The sequence below is a fragment of the Terrapene carolina genome, unplaced genomic scaffold (genome assembly GCF_002925995.2).
Source record: "Terrapene carolina triunguis isolate 2854851 unplaced genomic scaffold, T_m_triunguis-2.0 Scaffold62, whole genome shotgun sequence".
Lineage (NCBI taxonomy): Eukaryota > Metazoa > Chordata > Testudines > Emydidae > Terrapene > Terrapene triunguis.
Window position 1 is genome coordinate 36,299,596 of NW_020664413.1, and position 23,960 is coordinate 36,323,555.

Below are 23,960 nucleotides of genomic sequence, written 5' to 3' on the forward strand. Positions count from 1 at the left end.
GACCTGATTATCAGTGATTTCAGCTGTTAGTCTTTAAGGTGCCACCAGACTCCTTGTTGTTTCAGCTGTAGTGGTCACTTAACAAAACAAAAGACTATCTATGGAGCCTAATCAGCTCTGTCTTTAAACAATGGAGAGGGACAGGTCAAATAGTACTTGTGAGTCAGGCAGACCATCAAGCAAAACACCTGTCCCCACACTCTCTCTTGATGCCCTCCAACAGCACAGGCTAAGTACAGTTCTACTGCCCTTTACTCATACAATAACATTTAACCCCCCCCCCCAAGTGATTTGTAACCCAACCCCAGCCAAAATCTATCACTTGGGCAACACAGCTCTGTTTGCTGGATACCTAGGTAGATTAGGTGTGAATGTAAATGCAATCTGGTCCTGAAGCCTTTCCCCTCAGCCCAGCACTAGCTGTCAGGGAGAGCTCATTTAGACTTTGCTTACAAATCATAATTTGAAATTATTGGATTGGCCAACATCACCAAACCGAATACACTGACATTGTCATAAAAAAAACAGCTGTATAAGGAAGCTAGTCTATGTTAATACTGTTCAAATGTATTATACTTTTTCACATACACGTATTTTATCATACACTGTATATGCTTTTAAAGTGTGTATTAATGTTTCAATTTCAATTCAAATTCTCAAACAATCACTACCTTGGCAACACTGCATGCAACTAGTTCACAAAACTGGGGTGGGGCGTTGGGGAAATTCAGGGAAGGTGGGGAAACCCCTGGTGTGGAGGATGGAGCTTCCCTAGCGGGGGCGCAGCGGATTCAGGCACCAGCCGGCAGTCGCTGTCTCGGAGCCCGGGCGATGAAGGGCCCCCAGGCGCCTGGAATCGGCCTCGCTGACTGTACGACAGGAGCTCGGCTCGGCTCGGCGTCGGCCCGCTCAGAAGCCGCGCCTCCTTCCCGTCCCGTCCTGCGCCGCGCCGCGCCGCGCCTCCGGAGCCCCACGTGAGGCGGGGCGGGGCGGGGCCTGGGAGCTGCACGCTCGCGGGGGATGCTGGGGTTGCCCAGACTAGCGCTGAGCGCGCAGCGCAGCTTTTAAAGGCGGAGGGCGGGGCCTGCGGAGCGGCGGCGGCACGAGAGGTTCGAGCGCGTGCGGTGCTGCCCTCGCCGGGACCCACAGCAGGTCTGTGTCCGAGTCGCGCGATGGGGGCCTGCAGCTACCCCCCCCCCGTCCCGGGCTCGCCGCCCCCGGTGCTATGTGTAGCCCAGAGTCTCCTCCGGCCCGGGCCGCTACCAGCCCCACGTGCGGAGACCCCGGGGGAGGTGGCTGGGGCTGCTCCTCCGCCGGTGCCGCCTGCGTGCGGCCTGGCGGGTCCCCGGGGCTCTGAGCTTTCGATCTGCGGCCCATGCGGCTCCCTGCGCCGGCGTCTGCCCCGAGCCCGGGCTAGTGGGGCCTTGGCCGCTGGTGGCTGTTTGCACAGCGCTCCGCGGGCGGCAGCTGCGGCGGGCCTGGGCTGCGCTAGAGACGTAACCGTGTCTAAACCGGCTTGCGAACAAACCGCACTTTACCGGCGCTGATAGTCCTGGCTGTGCAAATACCGAGCGGGAGCGTCACGTCAGCTCCGCGCAGCTGAACTGGTGCGGGGCGTGCCCCCAGGTAAAGCGCTGGGGCTGTCCGGGCGCTACTGGGTTCCGGGGAGAACCATCTTCGAGACCCATGTGTTAGCCTAGCACCTAGGGCTGTGTTGGGGAGCAGTGGGGGAGCCCTGCTGCTGTTAGTAGACTGGTCACCACGTAGGGTGACCAGATGTCCCGATTTTATAGGGACAGTCCTGATTTTGGGGTCTTTTTCTTATATAGGCTTCTATTACCCCCCACCCACTGTCCCGATTTTTCACACTTGCTGTCTGGTCACCCTATCATCACGAGAGAGCTTTAACTATGTTGTTTAATATTGGTCAGTATGGGTTTAGGTCTAAACCACCTGGTGGCTGACACCCCAATGACTACTGCTAACTTCTGCACCAGTGCTCCTGCCATATTGCCTCTAGTGGAGCTGTACTGATCATAGCAAGGGTAGGAAGTTTTAAGGAGCACTGGGTCATGTGCTTGAACATGATTGCCCTTGTAGTGTAGATGATTTAAACTAAGTATTAAGGTTAATATGCCTGTATCAGTGCTTATAATGCAAACAAGTGTCACAGATGTTCACTTTGACTCTTCATTTATTACCTTGATGTTAGTATTTCATATGGCAGCCTGTGATTAATAATGCTACTGGATCTCAATCTCATGTCCTGTATGCTCTGGGAGTAAATGTATTAGCCTGAGCCATTTTAGAAAGCTGTTAATGCTAACACTCTAACAATGGTGTATGCTGACTCAGGCCTGGTCTACACTGGGGGGGGGAATTGATCTAAATTAAATTAATGGAGATATTCTATCTCCTAGACTTGAAAGGTCATCGAGTCCAGCCCCCTGCCTTCACTAGCAGGACCAAGTACTGATTTTGCCCCAGACCCCTAAGTGGCCCCCTCAAGGATTGAACTCACAACCCTGGGTTTAGCAGACCAATGCTCAAACCACTGAGCTATCCCTCCCCCCAGGGAGGGAATAACATAGCTGAAGTCAACGTACTTAGACCTACTCACTGCGGTGAGTCAACTGTAGTTGTTCTACTGTCGACTCTGCCTGCACCTCTCTCGGTGGTGGAGTACAGGAGTCGATGGGAGAGCGCTCAGGGGTCGATCGCTGCCTGCCAATCCCGTGGGTAGTGTAGATATACCCTCAGTTTTACAGAGTAAAATTAGGCCTCTGTCTAGCAACTGGCTGGTTAGTAATAGTGTTTCAATATGGGTGGGCTAGTCTACTCTAGGGAGGGAAACTGTTAATTGAATCCTTTCCATGCCAACAGCTTCATTAGTAGTGTGGATGGGACCTAAGTGCATTGGCTGTAACCAATCGCATTAGCTATAGTATACAGTATGGCCTGTGAGAGGTGAGCCTGCTAGGCAGGGATGAGTGGACAACAAAGAATTTCTAACATCTTGGATAATATAAATCAGGGTTTGTCTAAACCAGGAAGCTTTACTACTTGAACTATATCGGTATATCTTAAAGCAGCAGCCCCTGGCCCCCTTTTATTGTGGACACAGATATTCAAGTGATTATACTGGTTTGGGAACTGAAATAAACTGCATGGTACAAGGCACTCTTATCCTGGTAAAATGTAAGTATAGACCATCCCTTACTAACTCTAATCAGCTGTCATGTAGCTTTATGCTGTCATGGCTGACCATAGGATTTTTTCCTCTGATCTGCCTGAATCATTTATTGACATGACGACATTGAGTTTGCTATCAGAATTGTTTTAGTACAAAACCATTGGCAGCTTGCCCAGATAAAAGGCCCCATCCTGGTTTCTAATCAGTCTGTGCAAAAGTGCATATCAAGTCTGCATATTCTGTATGAAGCCTTAATGTGAACTTGTTGCTCATGCACCATTTTCAAGTGTAAACTGAAAAGGTAATCAAGGAACACCAACTCATTTTTGATGGTGGTAAAAGCAGCTATCTTAACACAAGGTGGTCTACAGACTCAAGATTTTAAAAAGTGCAGTTGAATGAAAGAATATGGAGTAAACTAAACAGAAGGATTAATAAAGGTTTGGCCTGTACTTAAGTCAGCATAGCTACATTGGTCATGGCATAGTTATGCCAACCTAACCCCCAGTGTAGACACTGCTATATCAATGGAAGAATGCTTCAGCTGACGCATCAACCATCATTCAGGGAGGTGATGTTTCCTTTTCTTTGGTGTAGATGCATCTGTGCTAAAGGTATATGCTGGCATAGTTATGCTGTTTAGTCTCCAGAGATCCCTAATGGAATCGCAAATTTTGAGATCAGCATGTTTTAACTAACATAGTGGAGTATCATATTAGTTACTCCTGTGACAGAAGTAGCATGCAGCCAGTGCATTCTGTGGCCAGGGAAATCGTAGCCGAGGAGCTAGAGACAGCGGAGGGGCAAAATTGGGCTGTAGTATGCAGAGAAATTTGTTTTTTAAAAAAACATGGAAATTAAATACCCCAGTTATGTTACTCCTTAACATAGAGTTAAGATTGCCAGGTGCTACCTCAGCCATTCTTCACATTCTGAAAAGGCATAACTTAACTCTTCCTTCTTCTTGTGCCATCTCCACAACATAATCTTAACTCTGTCCTCTTTGCGTGATGTCTTCCCACCAATAACACACCCATTAGTATGCTACCCTTACACATTCTCAGAGACTTAAGGTCAGAAAGGACCATCATGATCATCTAGGCTGACCTCCTGTGCGTTGCAGGCTACAGAACCTCACCCACCCACTCCTAAGTAAGGCCATAACTTCTGAGTTACTGAAGTCCTTAAATCTTGATTTAAAGACTTCAGGCTACAGAGAAACCATCATTTACTCTAGTTCAACTCAGCAAGTGCCCTGTTCCCCAAATTGCAGAGGAAGGCACCTGCCCCCCGGCCTCTGGCAATCTGACCTAGGGGAAAATTCCTTCTGGATGCCAAATATAGTGATTAGTTAGACCCTAAGCATGTGGGTGGGACCAACCAGACAGACACCTGGGAAAGAATTATTTGTAGTAACTCAGAGCCCTCCCTATCTAGTATCCTATCCAGCTGGTGGGATATTTGCTAATAACAATTACTGAGAGGTCATATGCTATTGTAGGTAATCTCATCATTTCCCTGCCATACATTTATCAAGCTCAGTCTTAAAATGAGTTAGGTTTTTTGCCCCCGCTACTCCCCTTGGAAGGTTTTCTGAATTTCACTCCTCTGATGGTTAGAAACCTTCATCTAATTTCAAGCCTAAACTTGTTGATGGACAGTTTCTATCCATTTGTTCTTGTGCCAACATTGGCCCTTAACTTAAATAACTCCTCTCGCTCCCTGGTATTTATCTCTTTGATTTATTTATAGAGAGCAATCAGATCTTCCCTCATCCTTTGTTTTGTTAAGCTAAACAAGCTGAGCTCCTTAAGACTCCTCTCATAAGATAGGTTCTCCAATCATCTGATCAGCCTAGTAGCCCTTCTCTGCACCTGTTCAACTGTTCCAGTTTGAATTCACATTTCTTAAACATGGGAGACCAGAATTGCACACAGTATTCCAGATAGTCTCACCAGTGCCTTGTATAATAGTAATAACACTTCCTATCTCTATTGCATATATCTTGCCTGAGGGAGGCATCCTAGGATTGCATTAGCCTTTTTCACAGCATGTTTGGGGCTCATAGTACTGTAATGACCAATATACCAAGGTTTTCTTCTCTTCTGTTGCTTTCAACCATTACTTTCCCAGCTTACTTTAAAAATGTTTTAGTTGCAAAGTGCATGACTTTGCACTATTAAATTTCATCCCATTTCTATAACTCCAGTTTCAAGGCCATCCAAATATAGGCTATTCTGGTTCTCTCTGTATTGGCAACAAATCTCAACTTTCTATCATCTGTAAATTTTATTAGCACACTCCCACTTTTTGTGCCAAGGTTATTAATGAAAATGTTCAATAAGATTGGTCCCAAGACTGATCCTTGAGGAACTCTACTAGTAATCCCCCTCCAGCCTGACAGTTCACCTATCAGCATGACCCATTGTAGTTTCCCCTTTAATCCGTTCTTTATCCACCTTTCAATTCTCAAATTGAAGAAGATGTGGATTAATATAACTAATTTTCCATGTGTAACTGTATCAAATGCTTTACTGATGTCCAGGAAGACTCTCTCTACTGCATTTTCTTTGTGTAGAAAATCTGTTATCTTCTCAAGAAAAGAGATCAGGTTGGTCTGGCATATCTACCGTTTGTAAAACTGTACTGTATTTTATCCCAATTACTGTTTACTTCCGTCCTTAACTACACTCTCTTTTAAAAATTGTTCTAAGACCTTGCATACAATTGAGGTGAAACTAATGGGCCTGTAAAAGTTTCCCAGATCACTTGCCCACCTCTCTCCTTCTTAAATATAGGTACTGTATTTTGCAAGTCTCCAGTCATAAGGTTTGATCTCCATGTTTACGGATTCATTAAAAATCATTGCTATTGGGCTTGCAATTTCATGTGCCAATTCATTTGATATTCTTGGATGGAGATTATATGGGCCCCTTGACTTGGTCCCATTAAACTGTTTGAGTTTGGCTTCCACCTTGGATGTGGTAATTTTCACTTCCATATCCTTGTTCCCATTCAGCATCCTGCCACTGTCCCAGATCTCATTACCCTTATTAAAAACTGAGGCAAAGTGTGTTTTTTAGGTGTAGTGTTTAGTTGCATTCTCACTGCATTACTAGCTCCAGTGCCAGCAGCTTGAGCTTTCAACCCATAACCCTGACAACAAGCCAGCCAGCTGGAGTTTAAAGCAGCACTTAACTTGAGCTAGAAGTTTGTGGGGATGCAAATTGGGTTAAGGGCAACGCTTGAGTTATACCTTGAGCAAACAATGCAATAAAGACAAGCCCTCATAGGGGAGAACAGACATCTTTCTATAGGGAGCACCAGAAGAGGCTGGGTTTCTACTGTGTGGTGCTCTGATGCTTCTGTTTCCCTCTTCAGTGTAGTAAATGACCAGCTTCTTTCAAACTGGAAGATGAGGCAGGGTTAGGAATTGTAAATAACTTCATCGTACTCCTTAAAAGGTAGTCTAACCCACTGTTTCTCAAATGCAGCCACATGTGACCATCAATGTTTTTTCTTGAGGCCACAACCTCCTGGGTGAGACTGGATTTTATTAGAATTTGTGTCAACATGATGGCATCAGATTTCCCAAGATGAAGTTTGCTAAGCATTAGATAGCTAAATGCCTAAATCACTGTTGTATGCAGTATAGTTGTAGCTCTGTCGGTCCCAGGATATTAGAGAGACAAGATGGGTGAGGTATTATATTTTATTGGACTAACTTCTTTTGGTGAGAGACACAAGCTTTTGAGCCACACACAGCTCTTCTTCAAACCTGAAGGTATTATCTCACCCACCTCGTTTCTCTAAATCACTGTTGGAAAGAAGTGAAATTGCTTTGCTTTTTTTACAGTGGTTAATGCTGCATGTTGATTTGATACTTTTTATTTATCGTGCATTCTGACTAACTCCTAACTAAGGTTCTGAGTTCATGTTCTAAGTTGATTGGATGTCTTAAATGTATAAAGAATTTGTCAATTTTATTTTATATGATCTGGTTGTTGCCCAAAATTAGGGATTTCATTTAATGAACTTCTAGACTTACAAAGTTTATGGTGATGCAACAATACTAAGTAATACCAAACTCCGGTTTGTGAATACAGGTAGCCAAAATGGCTGAAAACGGAGAGGGTGAAAATATGTCTAACCTGGAAAACAAAATCTGTCAGCAAATTGAGGTATGTTTATTTTAACACTAAATCACTTTCTCTCATTAGGTAAATTGTTAATCTGGCTAGGTATTCTAAACAAAAATGCTAAACCTAGTATTTAAACTTCAGTCTTCTAAACCGGTTCTAGAAATGCTTGTCCATGGTTCCATGACAGTGTTCATTCTGTGCATTTACTAACAACTTAAATACTAGTCACCTTACAAACTGGCAAGTTTATGGACTGTTAAACAAACCAAAATATTAACTTATCTTATTGCAACTCTGAGAGTCATTCCCTATGCATGCAGATAGAGAGAGGTATTTAATGTGTTACAATCTGAGCAAGGTTGTGAAGATGGCAGCTTCCTACTTACTACATTTAAGTTCTTCAATGTCTTAATTTTTAGCTGCTATGGTGATATTCTATACCAGTGGCTCTCAACCTTTCCAGACTACTGTACCCCTTTCAGGAGTCTGATTTATCTTGTGTACCCCCAACTTTCACCTCACTTGAAAACTACTTGCTTACAAAACCAGACGTAAAAATACAAAAGTGTCACAGCAAACTACTACTGAAAAATTGCTTGCTTATTTTACCATACAATTATAAAATAAATCAATTGGAATATAAATATTGTACTTGCATTTCAGTGTATAGTATACAGAGCAGTATAATCAAGTCATTGTATGAAATTTTAGTTTGTACTGACTTTAGTGCTTTTTCTGTAGCCTGATGTAAAACTAGGCAAATATCTAGATGAGTTGATGTACCTCTTGGAAGACCTCTGCGTACCCCCCCCAGGGGTACTTGTACCCTTGGTTGAGAACTACTGTTCTATACTACCCTGCAATCCTGTTTTATTATTGGAAAAAATACATTTGAATTACTGACTGAAGAAGACTTGGACATAAGGCATCAACTATCTTTATACCTCCTCATCACAAGATGTAAAGGTCTAAAAACTAAGTTTGAAAGTAGTAGACATAATAGATTAGTAGAAGTGTCCTTGTAGTGCTTTCTTAATCTACCCGTGTATTAGTAATACTGGAAGTGCTGTGAAATTCAGAGTAAATGCTGGGGTGGAGGGAGAACTGCCATAATTAAAATAAGAAACCGACAGTGTTAATGTAACAATAGTAGGTTAAATTCACATAGAAGTATAACTCGATTGATTTGTTTAATATATGCACAATGTAACTGATGCTGGTATAGAGTGATAAAATGAAATATTTCCATTTTGACTCTTGCAGCATAAAATGTTTGTTTGACATTTGGATTATGACTCGTAGCAAGAGACTGTCCTTACAAACCACTCTGTTGGCTAATTCAAAGTAGGCCAGGCAAATTCTTGAAGGAGCAGAACATTCTGTGGATTGTTGAACTGGGTCCAATTGAAATGGGAATGATAGTAAAACTGGCAAAACAGAACCTCCAAAATAAAAGCTAGTTAGAAGCTTCCTGAATGAGATATGAGTGTAGTATAGATGGTATCATACTAGGACAAATGCTACATTTCATTTGTGTGGGTGTGGTTTTTTTTCCCCTTTAATTAAAAGCCACTAGGATACCAATTTTGACTAGTAATCAAACTAATTTGATCAGGTTGATGTCTAAATGATATAGGAACAAAAGTCTCCATGTATTTGCTCAGCTAAGGCCATAGACTTTGTGTCTGCAACTCTTTACTACTGTCCCACTAGACAAGATCACTCTGTAGATGGTCAGCCACCTGCAGTTAGATTTGGAGGTTAAATGGAGAATTTAGAAATTCTGAAGTTAAAGATACCTTTAACTCAGTTATGCAGATAACTCCTATGATATTGGTGTAAAGGAGCAGGCCAAACTTCCATTGGCTAGTTCATTACTGCATCAAGTCTCCATCAAATTCTCTTATGCTTCAACAGTCTAGGACAAATCTGTCTTTATTTTTGCAGTACTATTTTGGTGATCACAATCTACCAAGAGACAAGTTCCTAAAGGAGCAGGTCAAACTGGATGATGGCTGGGTGCCTTTAGAAATAATGATCAAATTTAACAGGTAAAACAAAGTGCAAGTAACCTTTTGTGGCTGGGTGCCTTCCAAATAACCATATTGTCTGAATTAGGGGCCACATGTTCTCACTCTGTATGTACAACTCAAATCATAATTGAGTAATGCTAGGGATGGGGTATGTGGCCCTGTTTGATATACTGTGTTATTTCTCCATAGGTTAAGCAGTCTCTCAAAAGACTTCAATGTTATAGTAGAAGCACTGAGAAAATCTAAAGCTGGACTTATGGAAATAAGTGAAGACAAAACTAAAATCAGAAGATCTCCAAGTAAACCCCTCCCTGAAGTGAATGATCAGTATAAAAATGCAATTAAAAACAGATCTGTATATATTGTAAGCTTTCATACTTTACTGCATTACTTTCAGTTTTATTACTTAAAAAGCTTTAACCCAAATGAAATTCTGATTCTATTGCTTAGTTTTATTTTAATATAAAATGAGGTGTGGCAAAAGTTTTAAGTAACTGATTTGTACTTTCAGTCACCATACCGGTTTGTAATGATACTTTCTTTAATGGAAATGTCATAGGTTCTGTTTCATGTAATTATTGGAAGTTCAATATTACTTTGCAGAAAGGCTTTCCAACAGATGCAACACTTGACGATATCAAAGAATGGCTAGAAGGTAAAGGCTCAGTAGAAAACATTCAAATGAGGAGAACACTGAGTAAAACATTCAAGGTAATTGTATATCACAATAACTGATGCTTTGCTAGCTATGAAAAACAGGCTACTAGAGAACATTCCATTAATCTATTTAATTCTGAATATTCCCCAATTATTCAATAGGGATCAATTTTTGCAGTATTTGATAGTGTTGAATCTGCTAAGAAGTTCACAGAGATACCAAACCAAAAGTACAAAGACACAGAGCTGATTGTGCTTTTCAAGTAAGTCAACTTCGCTTATGTTTGAACAGATGCCTGCATTGCCATACAGGTCTCCAATACTGCTTGATTTGTGCAGGCTTTGCTGTTCCTTTGGAATAGTTTCTAATTATAAAGATGTTCTAGGGCTAGAAGTTTCTTTGGCTACTACCATCTTCTCTTTTAATAAAATAAAGGCTTTTTTAATAGGCTGCATTAACTTAATTTATACCTCTATTGAAGGGAGGAGTACTTTGCAAAGAAGAATGAAGAGAGGAAACAAAACAAAGTAGAGGCTAAAGCAAAGGCAAAACAGTAAGCTAGGCTCTTGTTTAATTAATGAAGCACCTTGCCTTATTTAGTTAATTATATTCTAACCAACTGTGATCTGAACTTTTACAGGGAGAAAGAAGAAAAACAGAAGCAAGCAGAAGATGCTGAAATGGTATGTACCTCTTGAATGGTCTGGAAGGGTAGAATAAACAAGGTTACAATGAATCTGCTTTGGTAATTGTCAAGTCTGTTTTGATACTGTGTGCTTTCATAGACCTGATAAGTACTAAAGCTACTTCTGCCCTACTGTGTTTTTATATTAACCCTGTGTTCTAACATAGTTATAGGAGGGTGCCAAACATTGCCCAAAATGTGAACACTCAGCTTGGAGTACCACTCTGCCTCCATAATCAAATCTGACCTCCCACCCAGAAGCACATCATATTTTTTCTTAAGGCCTAATTTTATCAATTTATTACAAGATGTTAATTTGCTTTCTACTGTGTAGAACAAATGTCACTGTACATGATTCCACAATTAGCACTGAATGGCTGGGTAATATCCCATATATGAAGAAACAAGATGGGTGGGAGGGAGAATGGCAGGGATGAGCACTTTTAGTGGTACTGACCATCTAAGTGCATAGGTTCACAAACTGGGGTTGTAGCCCACAGGGCTAGTGGCACATGGGTGTCAAGGGTTGTGAATATCCTATGGAGAGTCAGGAAAGGGGGGTTATAAAACTTTGTGACATTGCTTTTTTCAGTCTTTTCCAGACTGACAATGCCATGCAAGACTTCTAGAAACTTTTTTGTGCTTGGAGGTGCTTTGGTGTAAAAGTATGAGATATTTTGCCTACTGGCAATACAAGTGGATCCATGTCACTTGATCTCTTATCAGTTGCTGCAATCTTTTTAACACTATCTCCTTAATACAGCTCCCTGAAACTCTGCACTTCAGTGCAAATCTCAAATTCTAGCTGCCTTATTTTTAAAAAAAAAAAGTTCTCTTGTATTTAGAAATCACTGGATGAAAAGACAGGATGCTTGCTGAAATTCTCTGGTGACCTAGAAGATCAGACTTGCAGAGAAGATCTTCATGCAGTTTTCTCTGACCATGGAGAAATTAAATGGATAGACTTTGTCAGAGGGGCAAAAGAGGTCAGAAGGCTCTCAGATGAGATGTTACTTTTGTCTTATGTGAAATTTGTCTGTTATCTGAATGCTGCTTAAGTGTCTGTCTGATGGTTAACTTAGCAATGGTATACTACACCTTCCATTGGGGACTTACGGAATGCAGAATATGATAGTGCTGAAGAGATCAATTAGTTTATTTCTTCAGCTTTCTAACGTAACCGCTATTAGAAAGCGGTCTGAGTAAAAGGTAAAAGCATTAATGTGACTCTCCTCCTGCAGAGTTACACTTAGACTTTGGCTAAAATGAGGACATGCTAACCTAGAGCCACAGAGGGGAGTGCATATTGATCGCTATGGGAGTTTGCATAAAACATAAAGGCTAGACTAAAGATCTCAATTAAACAAACCAGTTATTAAATGCAACATCACTGATTGCTGGGAGAGTAGAGAATTATGCAGAGCAAACCTTGGCCTTTTTCTTATTCAACTGTCTATGTGCATAGCTATGCATGTCACTGTCCATATGAAGTGCACATGTAGTTATCTGGGGGCTGGAATTTTTAGGCTGAAATGTTAAATTGACATGAATTGTGGGTCAGTTAATACTCAAGTCTGAAAATGATGAAGCACTAAAGCTGTTAATATGTAGGTTATCTTCAAAACCATATGGGCTAGAAATTTATTCTAAATGAGTTTGCAAATTGTAGCATCTGAATCTGGCAGGAGACCTGGGGGTACCTGACACTCCAGCTGCAGTCATATTAATGCTTTTGCACTGGCAAGACTCCATAATGCAAAGGGTGCTTGTTTCTGTCTTTAGGGGATTATCCTATTTAAGGATAATGCAAAAGAAGCACTGGATAAAGCCAAAGAAGCAAATAATGGGAACTTACAGTTGCGCAACAAAGATGTCATATGGGAGGTGCTGGAAGGAGATGCAGAGAAAGAAGCATTGAAAAAAATCATGGAGGGTCAGCAAGAATCATTAAACAAATGGAAAGCAAAAGGTGAATTTTCCCCCTGACTAATCTGAATACCACTTGGATAACTTTCGTGGAAGTTCTATTATGTTAAAGTGAACTTGTCAGATAGTGCATTCACTGAGTTGTATGATTTTAGATTAGTAAATGACTAATGCATGGTTCTTAAAAGGTCTTGAACTATCTTGTACATCTTAACAGGTCGCAAATTTAAAGGTAAAGGAAGAGGTGGCAAAGTACCCCAGGGCTCGCAGAACAAAGGGAAAGTACAGTTCCAAGGCAAGAAAACAAAATTTGAGAGTGAGGATGAAGAGGGTGAAGAGAACACTAAAACAGGTAAGCTATTTTGTGCCTGAGATGGAGTAGTTCACGTGCTGCTTGGAAGCAACCCTTTGAAAGAATGTCTGTGTGTATATAGAGATAAGACTGAACAAATAGTTGCTTCTTGTATTTTCTAGAAACTGGTCAAGTTGGTTTATCGTATGCTATTAAAGTTTTTGTTCCCTCCCAGGCCAGTTTTCCTGTTCATTCAAATTTTAGTCATGTTCACAGGGACACTTAACTGATGCCTTTGTGGAGGTCTGTCAAATTAAGGACTGACCTGTACAGAAACTGACCTATTTCTCTGCAGAGTTGAGCATTTACAGGGCAATACAAAGCAGTTTTCACTGAAGAGATACTGTCATTAGTCCTACGTTTTCTTAGCTCTACACAGCTGTCACAGTAAATTAATCATTCATATTTTTCCAAGTAAATGAATGCCCTTACCACAGTATGGTAGAAGAAAACCTTTGTCTGTTAGCTGTGGCCTAGAGCAGTGGTTCTTAACTCTTCCATACTGTGGGCTGTCTTCCCTTCCTGTTGAGATTTGGTGCCTGACTAAAGGAAAAATATGGTATCTTCCACTGTTGTTTTGAAGTGTTGTGGTATCTGTGCTGGTCCCAGGATACTAGAGAGATGAGGTGGGTGAGGTAATATCCAACTTCTGTTGATCCAATAAAAGATACCACCTCACCTACCTTGTCTATCTCAATGACCAATACTATTACTGTTTTTCAGACTGGAAAAATTCTGGTGCTCCTGTTTAGTTAATTCCCCCTCCTATGTGGTCCAAAGCCTCTGGACACAAGTTATGAATAGGTGATTCATCATTGTTACATAGTAGCTGTGGATCACCTGGAATTGTTCCATAGGCAATATGCGAAGTACTAATTTCAAGGCAACCTGTTCATATGTAGCAGCCTGCAAGATTGTATGTCTTGAGCTGGATAGGAATAGTCTTGAAAGTAATATCAAACTTCCACTAGTCCCATAAGTGTCTGCCTATATTAACTCTTACAGGGCCAGCAAGTCCCAAGAAAAGACCACTAGAAGAGACTGAAAAAGAAGAACCTGCATCAAAACAGCTGAAAACAGAAAATGGAGCTGGAGATCAGTAATAGTGTTTAAAAAAGCATTGAGTTTTTATTAATCCATTTTAAATAGGTTTTAAGCCAATCCTCAGTTTGGAAGTTTTTCAGAGGAGAACCTTATTAAATCCACTTCAATATCCACCTGTAATGAAAGGAAAGCTTTTTTTATTTTGTGAAGTTTTTTTTTTTTTTTTTTTCCTCAGACGCATGCTTACCTTAATATGCCAACTTGGATATTTTTTTATATTTATAGTTTTGCTTATACTGTCAGATCCTCTCAGTATTTCTGGCATTTGAGTCAAATGTATAAAGGGAGGGTCTATTCCTGAATCTGACTGTAATTTTGAAGTTGTATGAAAAACACCAATAAAATTCCGTATTTAAAAATCATGGACCATTGAATGCTAGCTTCAAACTTATTAATGTTAGTGGACAAAACTCTGTCAAAGCTCATATGTGCACACTACTTGGTCTATAAATATGCTAATCAGGAAAAAGTTTGATTAAGGATAGCTTCAGTGGGATAAAACTCTTATAGTCCCTCACTGTGGAGAAGAAGATATCTAGCCAAATGCAACTCCAAGTGGTACATACATAATCAAAAGTGCCCTTTATGCTACAATTTTTGGTCTCGGACTCTGCCTTCATGTTACACCTACTCTCATCTAAGCCTTGCAGCTTATTTCCAGGTAACTGCTGGTCTTTCTGATCAGACTCTTATCCAGGTCCTCCTCTCTGTGACACTACTGACCCTTCCCCTTTAACCTTCTTGGCATCCACCTTGCTCCCCTTGGATCCACTCTAAATGCAGCTTGTTCTAACCAGGTGGTCATCTCCTCTCCTTCCAAAAAAAACCCCAACAAACCCAAAACACATACTGCTTCCACTATGTGAAATACAAAGTTTTGGTCCTTAATCATAACTCAACCACTTCCTCATACACCTCTACCCTGATATAACACACATTCGGATATAATGCAGTAAAGCAGCGCTCCGGGGGGCGGGGCTGCACGCTCCAGTGGATCAAAGCAAGTTCGATATAACGCGGTTTCACCTATAACGTGGTAAGTTTTTTTTTTTTTATTTTTTTTATTTTTTTGGCTCCCGAGGACAGTGTTATATCGGGGTAGAGGTGTATATGTTACATCACCTATTGCTGCTTCTGTTGTCTCCTACTCTGCCATCACTTAATTACCTGCTCCCACCAGCTCTTGATTGCTTTTGGCCATGCTGCCCTTATGCATGGTACACCCTCACACTAGTCCAAAGCCATGACCCTTCCTTTAAGAGTAAAATCCTGGTCCCTTCTGAAGTCAAATGGAATTCTGCTGTTCCAGTCAATGGGGGCAGGAGTTCACCCCAGTCAACTATTAGGTGGGAGCAAGTAGAGTTTAGACACTACATTTATTTGATACATAGAAACATGATCTGATAGCCTCTTGCACCCACTTGCTAAGCCTTAATTAGATTAATTCAGGGCCTTAGTGTGGTGGGCCTTAGTGTGGTAAGCCATAGGCAAGATCTGAGCCTAAATGCTATGCAATACAAACACAATCCTACAATAGAATTCTTTATGCTAGAGGTACTAACTACAGTGGTCTCAACACATCTAGAAGAGGGTTAGAGACAACTTAAATTTTCTGGAATGTTTCTACTCCACCAACTTCAATTAGACCCTAACTTGCTCTGTAGCAAAGCACATGACATCAATCCTGAAACCAAATGTGCAAATGAGTTTGGTAACAATACTAAATTGAGTCACAAGTGCAGCTCTAACCCCTTTGTAGAGTGTCCAGCACATGATTAGGCACTACTGCAATGCAAGTTAAACTGAATTCAGACTTTAGTCTTAAACTATTAGCCAATTACCTCTAAATTTCAGATACAATTTCATAATTTAATATGGGATAAGGAAAATACTTACAGACGACTTCTTATGAAACTTGTATGATGCTGGTAAGTCATATCTAAGTTCTGTGAAGAGTACAGAGAACACCTGTCATACTAAAATCACTTAGTTGCTCAGTGGTGTTAGACAAACTGTACTATATTCCTTGATCACTTTTTTGTTGCCAGCAACTTGACTAAAACTATTTGGCTTTACATTTATTTGGTCTCCGTCTGCCTGTTCTTGAGCTCTGGCCTGATTAGTGAATGCACATAATACCAGAACAGACATTTTCATATTAGCAAGTTTGTTTCTAGAAGGAAATTGCTACTAGATAATCATCACAAAAAGAGTGTGACAATGAAGGAACTCTGCATTCTACTGCTGTATAAACATTGCATTATGTCTTTTTTCCCCCCCGATATTCTTCACTCCTATGCCATTAAAGTAGGGCACAAGTCTTGAAATAGCCACCAAAATTTGGAGATCAGAAAAACTGACCGCTCAAATTGAGGACTAAGGGAATGCAGGAGCAGGGAAAGGTAAAACTTGTTGACAATGCTTTGAGATGGGGTCTGCTGTCTTCTCCAATGACAGAACTGCTCCTATTTCAATACTAAATCTTGTCCAGTTAAGAGAATTGGTGCAACTTTTGAGAAGTTTTTCCTGACTATATCCAGAATATTTGCTTTACTTTCTGATCAACTGGGACATCTTTCATCATTAGAAGTGTTTTGTCCTGGGACCAGAAGAACCTACAAAACTTCCTATTTCATAGTTTAGACCTCTTTATCACTTGCTCCTTGTAGTTTGGTGGGAGGTAAAACAATCTACCAGTTTTTTATCCCAATGGATCATATTTTTAAACTAGCTCCTAGTGCTACATCTGAATAGTAGCTGGTCCTGGAGGCTATTACCCACTAACAGTGCATTTTTTAAAAAACATGTATGTACAAGATATTACCTGCTATAACTTCCATCTTCACTTTCCATTCATCTGCTTTCTTTTGAATATGCTGAACATAAGAAAATAGTCCATGAACTTAGTTCCAATTAGTTTATGGCATTTTGAGGAAACCCCATTAAAATAGTAACTAAGATATTTTATACTTTAAGTGTACTTGAGTTTTGAGTTGAAGTATTAATCTGTCTGACATTTGCAGTCTCCTGCATCAAGGCTAGTGTTCTACCTTGTCATTTTCATACCCATTAATTATTAAGGCTCCAAAGACAGAACTCCAACCGGAGTCTATTTTAAAGGTGGGTGTGTGTATATATACCCACTCAAGTATTAAGCACTATAAATTAAGTATCTTAGTTTTCAAACACCCAAGGCACAGGTATTCATCTTGGCTCCTGAATCCATATTTGATCTTACAAAAGTAGTGGAAGATTAGAGTGCTACTTACACCTGCTTAATGCTTAACCGGCTGAAGTCAAGGACTTACTTTTCGTGTTGAAGTTTTGTGTAGGGAATATACAGCTGTTTGTGCCATTTGCAAAGCTACCTTCAGAAAAGTCATATCCATTCCTGTAAGAAGAGGACCCAAGCTGCTGTTAAAGCCTTATTTGTCTGCATTTAAAGTCTTAACTTCTTTAATTTCATGCTTAGGTGTCCTCATTTTTTTAACCCTAATAATTGCAGTTATGCTTGCTAGCCTGTACATTTTGAAAAGCAGTGTTGAGTACATTATGGCACTGAAGAGAGGGTGTATATTTCCATATTTTTCCTAACTGGTGTCTAGCATAGGTGTAGATAAGTTTAATTGTAATAGCAATATACAAAAGAACTACTAGTTCAACTAGTTATTAAAGGCCAATTATTGTAAAACTTTAACACCATTTGCTGAAAAGTAGGAATATTTTAATTGCTTTTTAGAATTACCAACCTTTATTATGCTTGGTCCCAAAAGGAGGATTCATAATTACTGTGTCAAAAGTTTTTGATCTGGCAGCTAAAGAACATACATCGCACTGAATCATGTCAATAGTTGTGAGGTCAAACTCTTCTGCATTTCTACTAAATATTTCCAGGGCATCTGCATCTATGTCAAACCCCACACACAACCTGGAAAATGGAAAACAACCATCAACAAACTGCAGTATTTTTACTTTTAAAAGATGTGGTACATTTTCTTTTCAGAATGCACATTTCTAAACACAGTCAAGTTTGTTCCTGCTGTAAAGTTCTGAGAGATGTGCCTAAAGCAGAACAGTGATATATTTTAGAAGTAAATTACTAATAAAGGCATGTAAGTGGTGAAGATTTTTATTTTTCTCAATTTCTGAACAGGATATGAACAGTTTGGAGAAAAATATTTTCTAAATTATGAAGATGTTTCTAATAAATAATTCTCTATTTTAAATATAGAGCAAGTGCCCCTGTTACTTGTCATTATTTGCATGTTCATACAGTGGCTAGATCTACTAAAATGTGTGGTTGTGCACTCATTTTTAGTTACCTAAATTAAGTACAGTCTAGTATTGGTCATGTTCTTAATCTTCTCATTTAGTTCTATACTGGGAAAGAAACAAAGAGAACTTGAGTGTTAAACACCTACCCTGCTCCTAACATTACACTTCCGATGCTGAGTACACCACAACCACATCCTAGATCTGCAACCACCTTGTTTTCAATATCATCAAAAGTGTTGTGAATTGTATAAAGCATACATGCTGAAAAATAAGAGATTATAGGATAAGAACAAATAGGCATTGTCTTTCCGAAAGCTTTGAGGCAGATTTCAAAATTAAGCAAGGAGACACAGGCTATGGTAGATTATACAGGAACCAAGCTGTACACAAACCTAGTGATCCCAGTAAAATGCACATCCTGGTTTATGTATGGAAACAAAAATTGAAGAGTAAGAAAGAATCCAGCTCATTGGTCTTGCATGTTGGTCTCATACGTACAGTGCTGTATTCATTGTAATTATGGAAGGTGCACAAGGAAATTTTGTTTGTGATGGTCCTACAGGGGAAATGGTACACCTCTACCTCGATATAACGCTGTCCTCGGGAGCCAAAAAATCTTACCACGTTATAGGTGAAACTGTGTTATATTGAACTTGCTTTGATCCACCGGAGTGCGCACTGCGCCCTCCCCCAGCACTGCTTTACCGTGTTCTATCCAAATTCGTGTTATATGGAGGTAGCGGTGTATTTTATAATTACTCAGATTGAAAGATCAATATTAAAACTAAGAGCCGTGTTTCTATGTGTTCTTAATACCTGACGCAAACAGACAGTTCTTATCAGTACAAAACAAAGTTTTCTGCAACCCACATCCTTAACTTTAAAATCCATTTATTAGATTTAATTGTTTGAGATATTAGAGACATTTACTAAAACACATGCATTAGTTTCTCTTTAAGCAATCTCTGGCAATAATGCAAAAGTCTCTAATGAATTTATTACACTCAGGATACACACAAAATAAACAGCAGATTTTTTTTAGTTTAAGAATTGATCCAATGTTGGCAACAGAAAAGTGAGACTCTACAACAATTTTATGTTTAATCTCTACCTGCAATGTGTGGTCTTGTTGGATACTGTTCAAGAAGTAATTTTGGATTCTCAAAATCATCGACTTGCTGAAGACGGCTTTCTAGCTCCTTAAGTTTTAACTTCTTCATGTTTGTATTCTCAACTAAAAAAAAAAAAAATTAGTTTATAACCAGGCATAGGTTTGCACTATTAAAATTGTTCTTATAGTTATACATAAAATACAAAAACTTCTAAAAACTCATTAAAAATAAACATACATTAAAAAAAACCACATCCTGTTTCTCAAACTTATCTTTTATGGCTATGGCATACCAAGTGTAACTTAGATCATATAGTTGGCAAAAAACAAAACCAATCCCCCTACATTCCTGTTTGGCTAATGAACACACTCAAGTATTAACTTCAATGGCAGCTGCAGATGTTCAGTGCCTGCATAGGCCCCATAGCTAATGCTATGTCTGCAAATCTAGCTGAAAAAGTCATGTAAATATGATGTATCTGCAAGTTGACTCCCTTTTCTATCACTTAGCAATTTATCCCAAAACCAAAATTGAGTGCTGTGAGGATTAATTAGTTAATGCTAGTAAGTGACTTGGATTAAATAAAGTTATATATAAATATTAACTATAATAATACTGAGGTTAATTAAAAAAAATTGGTCTTGATCTGAAGCAGGTTTTCTGCTTCCTCACCTGTCTGAGGAGCCAGAAAAATGAATCCTCCCCCTCCCCTTCTGGGGCCCTAGGGGGTCACCTCCTTCTAGGACTACCACCACTGAACTCTATCCACACACACACATCACATCAGATCTCCCCTATCCACACACATCAGGAGCGCTCCCTAGCCACTGAAGTGGATTACCATCGCCTACCCACTGGGATCACTGCCACAACCTCATCACCACGCACAAACGAAGGCCCCTCACCTTCCCGTAGCGAGCGGAGCCTCACAGCGGGGCAGAGGGCTGCTGTGAGCTGTGCTGCTGATTTCCTTCGCTGCAAAGCATGCAGGGCAGGGCGCTCCTGTCCTGGGGCTGCCTCCTGCGTCTTTGCACAATGCCTATTCCCGGCCGCCCCACACGCAGCCCAGGCTCGGAGACCGCCAAGCAACTGCCGCAGACCCCACCACCCCAAGCACCTACTTCAGCGCACCTCAGCCTCTCTCCACACAGTGCAGCAGTTTAACCCGTCCCCCATGCACGCACATAAGAAACTGAGACGAGCACTGTCAGTTCCCGTTCAGTCCACCCAGGTACTAGCAGCGTTGTACCCTGCCCAGGGCACCTTTCCTTTCCTGCTTTCTTGTATGCAGTGTTGTTGTAGTCCTGTTTGTGTCCTGGGTAGGGTGACCAGACAGCAAGTGTGAAAAATCATGACGGGGTCCAGGGTAATAGACATCTATATAAGAAAAAGCCCCAAATATTGGGACTGTCCCTATAAAATCAGGAAATCTGGTCACCCTAGTCCCAGGATATTAGAGAGACAAGATGGGTGAGATAATATCTTTTATTGGACCAACTTCTGTTGGCTCCAGAGACAAACTTTGGAGCCCTTGAATGGTTCCTTGAAATATGTGTTAAGTACTTACTCGAACCCAGTAGTTCTCAAGCTTCTGTATTGGTGACTCCTTGCACACAGCAAGCCCGAGTGCAACTTCCCTTATAAATTAAAAACACATTTTTTATATTTAACTCTAAATAAATGCTGGAGGCAAAGTTGGGTTTGGGGTGGAGGCTGACAACCCCTACATAATAACCTCCTGATATCGGAGGGATCAACCCCCAGTTTGAGAACCCCTGTGCTAACCACTCTGTTCCTCCTGTATTTAGCTGACACTGTGAGTACATTTCCCAGATCTGAAGAGGAGCACTCTGTGTAAGCACCATAGCTTGTCACTCTCACCAACGCAAGTTGTCCCAATAAAAGATATTACCTCACCCACCTTATCTTCCCTGCTTTGCTCCTTCTAGACACAGCAGAAAGAAATGGAAGAGTTCACCCTGTGATGGCAGATGGAGAGGAACACTCTCCTCTGCTGGTTTGTCCTCTCTTAGCTGAATTGAAATTGGGCTTTGTGAAGGATACGTGATAACCACTCTTTAAGGATACACACACAGAAAGGCAGATAATGCATCTGTAATTGAGTACATATTCTTGCAAATACTTATTTGTGGGAGTTAAATACATGAAGATACTATTTTTTTCATTATTTTTCCAGCAAAGTGCAAATGTTCAATGTTTTGCAAAACACTTGCAGGTACAGCTTTCTCTTTGTCCAACAGTTTAGTGACCAATAAATGTCTGCAACAAAATTCTAGTTCCAGTATTTCAAAGCAGTGACTCAAGAGCTATTAGGTAGATTTGAATTCCTCCCAGGTCACCATTTCCCTAGCAACCATCTCTTTATTTCATATCATGGCCGTTGCTTAGCACCAGATTTTAGTGACCAAAACATTGGCAGCTCCTTTGTCTATTAGAAAGACTGTCATCTTTTAATAGATTGGATTTAAATGTTTTTACACTCATTTGCCATTCCTTCCTAGAATTCTGAGGAAAAAATATCATGCTGATTGCACATTATTCCTTGGGTTTTATGTTCCTAATGTATCAAAATACAAGACCCAGTAGTTTACTTTATTGATGGAGTATGCCAGCAGAAAAGTTAGAGAAACAAGTGATATCTTCTAGTATCTTTTTCAGCTCTGTGACACTCTCAGGCTAGGTCTACACTACCCGCCTGAATCGGCGGGTAGAAATCGACCTCTCGAGGATCGAATTATCGCGTCCCGTTGGGATGCGACAATCGATCCCCGAATCAACGCTCTTACTCCACCAGCGGAGGTGGGAGTAAGCGCCGTCGACGGGAAGCCGTGGAGGTCGATTTTGCCACTGTCCTTACAGCGGGGTAAGTTGGCTGCGATACGTCGAATTCAGCTACGCTATTCACGTAGCTGAATTTGCGTATCTTAAATCGACCCCCCCCCTGTAGTGAGGACGTAGCCTTAGTTCCTTGCCCAGACCTGAAGAAGAGCCATGTGTAGCTTGAAAGCTTGTCTCTTTCACTGACAGAAGATGGTCCAATAAAAGATATTACCTCACCCACCACCTCTAATATCCTAGAACCAACACAGCTACAACACTGCAAGCAGAGAAGCGGACAGCCCTAGGAATAATGATGTTGCAAAACCAGCAGAGGGAGTATCCACCTTGTTAGGTTTTGTTTATTTGTTTTGTTTATTTGGCAGGCCAAATAAAATGTAGGTCTATTTTTGTTAAGGCAACCATGTTTTTTAAAAAATTTGTCATCGCTCAATAGTAAATTTAATTAGAGCTAATATTACTTCAAAAGTATTATAGCCAACAGTTGTAAATTTAAAAATATTATAATCCTGACAACTCTCCCCCTTAATTTGTAACAATGTAGATTCCTGTTCCTGCAGTCTACAGTGCAGAGCCCCACAGGGATACATTGCAGGATTGGCACCTTTGGCTGCTTACATTTGATTTGTGGTTTCATTTACTTAATAGTAACAGTATTCCTTTATTCTTTATTTTATTTTTAAGAGCCTAAAAATGCTAGCAATCTCACATAAACAAGTAGAGGCATAAATCCAGCCTTTATCATTTTAATGGGATTACTCATGTGAGTAGACCCATGCACAAGTGTTCGCAGGTTTGTGGCTTTATTGTTCACTTTTTGTTCACTCTTAACATTTCATTCAATGTGGACAATGAAAATACGTTAGCCAGTTTCACTTTTGTTTCTAGTCATTTTCTTCTTTCTGCTTCCCAGTCAGGGCCCAGATCCTGCAAGTTTATACTGTACACAGATTCATCCCTAGGGATGAACTTGCATATTAAGGGCCCCATTCAGCAATCACAATAGTGCAATGTTTAAAGCCAAACAAAATCTTTTTTTACTTTAAAATTAAAAATAATTAAAATATTTCTATTAGTATAGGTTTGTATAACCTTTCTAGAAATATTGTGTTTCTCCATACAGTGGCACAATGCAGTTGATACAACTATCGCAAGTGACCAGTATATATTTAAGTTTGGATGGGCTAGGAGCCCATAGAGGAGACAATATTATGATCATTTTGGTCAAAACTTGTATCCATTATTTTTTCTTAAACAAACGATTACAGTGAAACGTGCACAAGACACCTAAGCAACCTTCTGACTTAGGCGCCTATCTCACAATATCACTGAAACCAGGGTTCACCTTATTTTGCGATGAGAGGCGCTGTAAATACCATGCCAAACATGAGGATGGGGCTAAAGGACACGACAAGGTCCCTCTTTAAAAGTTCCTGGGAAGTTACCTCCGTGGGTAGCATCTGCCTAGGACGTGCTCATCAGTGCAGGGTGGTGCCTGAGAAAGGCGGGCGGCGGCGGCCCAAGACAGGGCCCGGGAGGAAGAGGAGGGACAATGTCAGGAGGAGGCCGACGCGGGGCGGGGGCAGCGGGCGTCTTGCGGCGGGCACGGTGCCGGCTCCCA

At 40.7% G+C, this 23,960-nt stretch overlaps 2 protein-coding genes across 4 annotated transcripts; one reads left to right on the plus strand and one right to left on the minus strand.

Moving 5' to 3' along the window:
• The first annotated feature begins 1,009 nt into the window (after window positions 1-1,009).
• On the plus strand, window positions 1,010-14,459 carry SSB (small RNA binding exonuclease protection factor La). 2 transcript variants are annotated; one of them, XM_026647562.2, is made up of 12 exons: window positions 1,010-1,152; window positions 7,300-7,374; window positions 9,283-9,386; window positions 9,558-9,732; window positions 9,972-10,079; window positions 10,188-10,288; window positions 10,508-10,579; window positions 10,667-10,709; window positions 11,557-11,697; window positions 12,494-12,680; window positions 12,855-12,989; window positions 13,995-14,459. In XM_026647562.2, the coding sequence occupies exons 2-12, from the start codon at window positions 7,309-7,311 to the stop codon at window positions 14,090-14,092; spliced, it is 1,230 nt and encodes a 409-aa protein (XP_026503347.1). In that variant the 5' UTR covers window positions 1,010-1,152; window positions 7,300-7,308; the 3' UTR covers window positions 14,093-14,459. The 2 variants fall into 2 exon arrangements, with proteins under 2 accessions (XP_026503347.1, XP_024064509.1); XM_024208741.1 differs by lacking the exons at window positions 1,010-1,152; window positions 9,283-9,386 and having other exon boundaries at window positions 7,297-7,374.
• METTL5 (methyltransferase like 5) lies at window positions 14,093-23,898 on the minus strand. Of its 2 annotated transcripts, none has more exons than XM_024208938.3 (8): window positions 23,685-23,898; window positions 19,480-19,602; window positions 18,515-18,629; window positions 17,843-18,021; window positions 17,402-17,484; window positions 16,918-16,969; window positions 15,990-16,039; window positions 14,093-14,207 (listed from the first exon to the last, which is right to left on the minus strand). In XM_024208938.3, exons 2-8 carry the CDS (start codon window positions 19,586-19,588, stop codon window positions 14,154-14,156), a joined length of 642 nt encoding a protein of 213 aa, XP_024064706.1. In that variant the 5' UTR covers window positions 19,589-19,602; window positions 23,685-23,898; the 3' UTR covers window positions 14,093-14,153. The 2 variants fall into 2 exon arrangements, with proteins under 2 accessions (XP_024064706.1, XP_024064626.1); XM_024208858.2 differs by having other exon boundaries at window positions 23,785-23,897.
• Window positions 23,899-23,960: the final 62 nt, after the last annotated feature.

Bases quoted from the DNA above. Each gene is read 5' to 3' on its own strand.
- SSB (XM_026647562.2), top strand. From the start codon at position 7,309: ATGGCTGAAAACGGAGAGGGTGAAAATATGTCTAACCTGGAAAACAAA. The intron at 10,710-11,556 runs GTATGTACCTCT...TCTTGTATTTAG, and splicing joins AAGCAGAAGATGCTGAAATG to AAATCACTGGATGAAAAGAC. The intron at 12,990-13,994 runs GTAAGCTATTTT...TAACTCTTACAG, and splicing joins TGAAGAGAACACTAAAACAG to GGCCAGCAAGTCCCAAGAAA.
- METTL5 (XM_024208938.3), bottom strand. From the start codon at position 19,588: ATGAAGAAGTTAAAACTTAAGGAGCTAGAAAGCCGTCTTCAGCAAGTC. The intron at 17,485-17,842 runs GTTGGTAATTCT...CTCTTCTTACAG, and splicing joins TGGGACCAAGCATAATAAAG to GAATGGATATGACTTTTCTG. The intron at 14,208-15,989 runs GTAAGTATTTTC...CTTTCATTACAG, and splicing joins AGTTTCATAAGAAGTCGTCT to GTGGATATTGAAGTGGATTT.